Source organism: Hippocampus guttulatus, chromosome 14, assembly GCF_054856545.1.
Source record: "Hippocampus guttulatus isolate MCC_2025c chromosome 14, RoL_Hgut_1.0, whole genome shotgun sequence".
Lineage (NCBI taxonomy): Eukaryota > Metazoa > Chordata > Actinopteri > Syngnathiformes > Syngnathidae > Hippocampus > Hippocampus guttulatus.
In genome coordinates this window covers 6,354,795-6,360,883 of record NC_141274.1, presented here as the reverse complement: position 1 = coordinate 6,360,883, position 6,089 = coordinate 6,354,795, and the positions used below count along the sequence as shown (strand labels likewise).

General features: G+C 45.8%; 1 protein-coding gene across 1 annotated transcript; it reads left to right on the top strand.

The window, feature by feature from the left end:
* The first annotated feature begins 380 nt into the window (after positions 1–380).
* Positions 381–6,089, top strand: nmnat2 (nicotinamide nucleotide adenylyltransferase 2). Its single transcript, XM_086129437.1, has 11 exons — positions 381–562; positions 1,617–1,705; positions 2,106–2,173; positions 2,240–2,318; positions 2,637–2,763; positions 2,833–2,913; positions 2,990–3,034; positions 3,388–3,464; positions 3,899–4,000; positions 4,110–4,177; positions 4,272–6,089. Exons 1-11 carry the CDS (start codon positions 478–480, stop codon positions 4,372–4,374), a joined length of 924 nt encoding a protein of 307 aa, XP_085985563.1. The 5' UTR covers positions 381–477; the 3' UTR covers positions 4,375–6,089.

Below are 6,089 nucleotides of genomic sequence, written 5' to 3'. Positions count from 1 at the left end.
GATTGCATTATTATTTCGTGTCATAAAGGCTAATTTGTGTGCGTGTGTCCTAGTGTGCCGTGGAAGCTACACGATAAGACTATATCTTATACAATTAACTTCTCCTGATAAATTTTACTTCTAATTTCTAAGTGAATAAAATGTGCTGTGCGGTATTTTCAACTAAGCATCGCCTCAAATTACACAAATTCCGATTCATATCATTCAATAGTGTTCCGCATTTCACAAATCAGCATTCACGCGTAATTTCGACCACAAATACACTCGAATTGATGAAGTGAAGAAGACAACAACTTTTTGACCCCTTTCACGCTCGTTCTCCCCTGATCACGTGATCAGCGTTGCCGTGAAAACAGTGACGCCACTTCCCCCCAGCATCCTGCCGCAGACTGGGCAACCTCGCCTCTCGTTCTGCATCTGCTGCCACCACACAACCCAAAACTAGAACCAGAACCGGAACCACGACAAGAAGCGGCCATGCCAGAAACCAGCAAAACTCACGTGATCCTACTGTCGTGCGGCAGCTTCAATCCCATCACCTATGGACACATCCATATGTTTGGTAAGAGCTTGTGTGGGAATGGCACGTTGCGACGTCACAATGAAAGAAGAAGAAAAAAAACGCCGCCCACCACCTTCCTTGCTTTTTGTTCGGGTCGGCCGCGCTCGTCGCTGTCCAGCGGTCCGGTGCTGAAACTGGGCGTTCTTGAGCTTTGCTCGCGTCGAATGCGTCGGGTTGAGTTGTTGCCGCGAAGGTAGGCAGGCAGGCAGGCAGGCCTTGAGAAACAACGCAGCCTCAACCCCACCCGCGATGTGACGCAGCCCACAAAACAACAAGCTCATCGTCATCATCTTCAAAACAGGAACATAACAACGAGTAGATCGTGAACACATTCATTCATTTTTAAAATCGTATTTAAATGAATCCCTAGTTTGAAATGTCCTCGCTTTCTTGCCATCCAAATACTTGACCAATATCTCAAAGGCTTTAAAAGTGACGTGGAAAATTCACGAGTTGGCTCGCATCAACGTCAAGGTTCAAAATGATAGAAGAGATGTACACGTCACTATAAACAACCCAAGAGAAAGGAACCAAAAAAAAACTTAAAACACAAAACACATACAGACAGGAATGAACATAAATAAGTAATACGAAGTAACGCGCATATCATTCATTCATCCAAGCCACTTGCAAAAGGACAAAATGCCTGCATGCATTTCGCCGCTGTCACCCTGGGACCCCCATTTCACACTCAGTCACCACCCACTCAAATGTATTCTTAAAAAAAATGCCTTTGGAAATATATTGCACTTTGTAAATGCACACGCTCTCATGGGAGTAAGGTTCTAATTACTCTTGATAGGGTATTTGCATGAAAAAACATGAGTGTAAAATAATTCCATAAAAAGCAATGTTGTATGCAGCCCTAAACCGAAGACCCTCTTGAATTTTTTTTGAAAATAATTTCTTCAAAATGTTTTGTCTATGAAACATCATATGCATCTGTAGATAAAACACACTTGAGCTTGATGTCAAATTTGTTTGTTCCTGCATACAACTTTCTTTATTGTGTGTGTGTGTGTGTGGGTGGATGTGTATGCGTGCGTGCGCACAGAAAAGGCAAGGGACTACCTGCACAAAAGTGGGCGTTTCATCGTGATCGGAGGGATCATCTCGCCAGTGCACGACTCGTATGGAAAAGCTGTGAGTTGGCCTCCTGGCCTTAAATTGTCGCTGTTGTTGTTGACCGGGAGGCAGGATTCTGCCAGAAGCCTGAAATCCAAAACGTATGTCAGGGAACGAGTCAAGTTAATCGAATTGTGAGGTTCATATCGTAATAATACCGTCTCGTGACGTCTGGCTGTTGTATCGTCTGTAGTATTTAGGAGACTTTTGCGGAGTATATTGACCCTTTCAGGGACAGCTTATCATGTTATCAGGTTACAGGTTATCATTATTGTTGCATGAAAGGGTTAACAGGGACTTGTCAGTAATTACGTTTGAAGTTGGCACACAAAATCCAGGAAGCATACACCAGCGCGCCACCTGCAGAAAAGATGTCCCATGCTCCACGATGATGTCACACTGTCTGTGTGTCCGTCAGGGTCTGGTTTCCAGCAGGCATCGTCTGACCATGTGTCAGCTGGCCGTGCAGTCGTCCGATTGGATCAGGTGAGTGGTGTGACAGGAAGCCAGCCAGTGCCGCCGCCTGCTCTAACGTCTTTCTTGTGGCCGCAGGGTGGACCCCTGGGAGTGCTACCAGGATACCTGGCAGACCACCTGCAGTGTCCTGGAGCACCACCGAGACCTGATGAAGGTCTCCTTTTTTTTTTTTTTTTTTTTTTTACATTCAATCTGCCCGATTGTCTTCTTAACCTTTGCAGCACCCTTATAAACATGTCCGACCACGCTTGTCTTGGATGCATCATCAACAATCGCCGGGCTGAAAATCAAGCTCACTATTAGCTTATTTCACTGGATGTATTCGTATGGCAGTAACTTCAGATGTTTTTCAGTGCTTTGAAGAGTGTTTAGGTCACGGTGAAGTTTGTGTGGAAACTGGTGATGGTTGGTGGTTGATGTTTGCATGGGCGGATGTTAATTTTTGTTCGAAATGATGTCGTTGTCCCCATAGCGAGTGACGGGCTGTATTTTATCAAACGTCAACACACCGTCGTCGACTCCCGTCATCGGTCAGCCACAGACACAGGCTCCGCCCATTTACCAGAACCACAACAACTTGAATCACAAGACCACTTCCGGTAAGTTTTTGGCCAGCCCCGCGAACATGACGATGAAGATGAGGATGATGAGGAATTTGTGGTTTGCAGTGAGACTTTGGGGAAAGCTGAATGAGAGTTTGGCCAAAGTTTGCTGCGTGCGCCCTCACATGGAACGCTTTACCTTCATTGGTGAGTGGCGACGCGCGAGCCCAACTCTTTCGCCTGCATGTCCGCATATCACTGACATTCATGTTTTTGGCATCAGATGAAAACGCCAACTTAGGACCTGCCATGACATACGAGGAGATCGGTGAGTGTCCGCTTTGCGCGTGTGTGTGTGTGTGTTTACACCGAAAAAAATGGTGTGTTGATTTTACTCAATTTTATTTTGTCAAGTGGTTGCACAAAATAAAATCAGTATCGAGATACATTTTTTAAGTCGACTATACTGTACATCAATTGAAAAAAATGTATCCACCATTTTTTTTCCAGTGTATCCAGTAAAAAGTGTGCTTTACTGAAGGTGTGTCTTTTTCCTTTCTACCTACCTACCTACCTACCTACCTACCTACCTTCCTTCCTTCCTTCCTTCCTCCCTTCCTTCTTCCTTCCTTCTTCCTTCCTTCTTCCTTCCTCCGTCCACTCGCCCACTGTGGTGTGTAGAGTTGCGCATCTTGCTCCTGTGTGGAAGTGACCTCTTGGAATCCTTCTGCATTCCTGGCCTGTGGAAGGACAGTGATGTAAGCGCCCCTGTCAACCTGCCCCCCCCCACCCCCAGTCTCCCCACACCTTTCCCACCCCAAGTGTCATTCCCATGTTGCACTTCTTCCGGGCAGAGGAACCACTCGACACACATTTCAAGCACACGCAAATATGAGTTTGACTTCAAAACAAGTCGGCAATGGGACTTTTAACACAAGCAGCTGACTGGACATTGAAACACACACAAATTATCTCACAAATGACTAACACAACCCCCCCGCCACCGACATTTGGGGCAACATCAATTTAACCTACAAGCACGTAAAATAAAAACAACGCAAAAGTGAGTGAAGAAACTTTTTCAAACGTCTTAAAAAGCAGCCACGCCAGCGCTGGAATGTTGCCACGGAAACAGAAGTTGTGATTCTTGTTCTCGGGGGGCAAATCAAATCAGCAGTCAGCGTGTTTGCAGATGGAGGTGATCGTGGGGGACTTCGGCATGGTGGTGGTTCCCCGTGATGGCGCCGACACGGAACGGATCATGAAGCAGTCATCGGTGCTGCGCAAACACCAGGTTGGCAGCATCCCGCTTCTTCTTGCGCTTTGGGGAACGTGTGCAGATGTGCCAGGTTAGGCTGCTGTGACCACACGCCAACTTTGTTTGATTTGCCGTCTGCTCTCAGGACAACATCGTGGTGGTGACGGACGACGGCAAGCATCCCATGGCGAATGTCAGCTCCACTAAGAGCAGGTGAGATCGTCGCCACCTACGCGGACGGATGTACGAACAGTTAGCTTTTATTTTGAAGGAGGAGGAAGTGATGTGTTGTTGTTTTTGTGCACAGACTGGCGCTGCAGCACGGCGACGGCCACGTTGTGGATTATCTGTGTCAGCCGGTCATCGACTATATCCTCAACACGCAGCTCTACATCAATGCTTCGGGATAGGTGCCGCTCGTAGTGCTGCGCGAACGTGTCTCCCGCTCGGCTATCACAACGCAACTTCAGTGCAGTGAACCCTCACCCATGCCCCTCGCCTCGACGTTCCACATCCACCCGCATCACACCAGAGCCTAAACAGCAACTTTTTCACCCTTTCAACACATTGCCATTCAGCATACATACCTCAACTTTTTCCAAGTATCCTCCAAAAGAGAGGCACAGCGTGCTTGCCTCAAGCTGTTTATTTGCCGCGGCAGTTCGTTTACTGAAAAAAAATGGACAAATATAAGAGAAAGACAATTAACCATTATGTATTTAAATACCAACGTGCTCAACCAAAACCATACGATGAAGTCGAACCAAAGTTCATTAGCTTAATGCTAACATTAAATGGAAAACGCTATAGAGAGGCTGACAGAAATGATCATTGACATTATGGTAGCTGTAAACTTTTAAAACATTGGCCACTTTATGTCCCGGGCATATTGCCAGACATCATAATCTACAAAGGTTGCCAGTTGAGGCAACTGAAATATTTTTTGTTGAAAAAGTTTCACCTTCAGCTTGAAATTTTAGGCCTAACTCACGCAAACAGAGCATCTACGCATACAAACAGCATTCAACAATACACACTGGCATATATTTTCTCTGCTTTAGAGGACCCGCTTTGCCTTTTCGTCTTGCTCGTAATTACGGCACATGTCTTTGGGGGTAGCTCAGTGCTGCCTCACATGTTGTGGCACAATGTGGTACTGCACTTAACACAACTCCAAACTCGATCTTGCCTGTAAACTGTAAAAAACGGTCAAATGAATTTGCTTCAAATGTGTAACATAGCGGAGTCCATGGAAGATAAATGGCAACTAAGTGGCGGTTCATTGTAACTGCGGGACTGATACACACGCACGTGTGTGTGCGTGTGTGTGTGTGTGATATGTGTTTCATGGGGCAGGGATGGGGGGGTTCACTTTGGCGCCACTTCTTGTTTTTCATCCAGTCAGCAGATGCATGAACCCACAGCTGATTAGGAACTGTACAGTTTGTGCCCACATACACCCATTTTGAAATCAATTAGCGCGTTAGCCATCGCTTGCTGCTAAGTTGAAGCGATTGGTGGTAACAGCTCCCCCTATTGGATGTCAGTGGAGACCCTGAACTGGGCTTCTCTTCATATAGCGTTCACGTTGATCCTTAAAGGTGATATATTGTGCTTTTCCTTCCCGATTCAAGAGAGTTCAATGGTCTGGTCTGCTCTGTGGCATGCCTTCAGCAAAATAGGCCAATAATGCAACACTTTTTTGACAGCAATTTTATTTTAAATAGCATATTTCTTGCCACCGTAAAATGGACTTGTTTTGCCCTCATCCCTCCACACATACTGCTCAACCAATGGTGAGCCCTGCTTTCATTGCGATGGCAACCAGTGGGCTGGATCTTCTCTAGTGTGCACAATATGGCCCTTTTAAAACATTCCGCATAAATTTAGAGGAATTTAGGACTCTGAAGCTTTTTGACAAAGATCCACTTTTTTCAAAGTATGGTAGTAGTGAATGGATAGTTTTTCAAAGTAAAAGCTTCAGTGAACGGATGGCTTTTCAAAGCGAAAGCCTGCGTGAATGTCTGCTTGTCAGTGTCGGTGTTGACTGTGCAGCATGTTGACACTCTGCTTGTGCTTGTGGCATGACTTCGATCGATTTATTAAAATTCAACACAAGAACAAA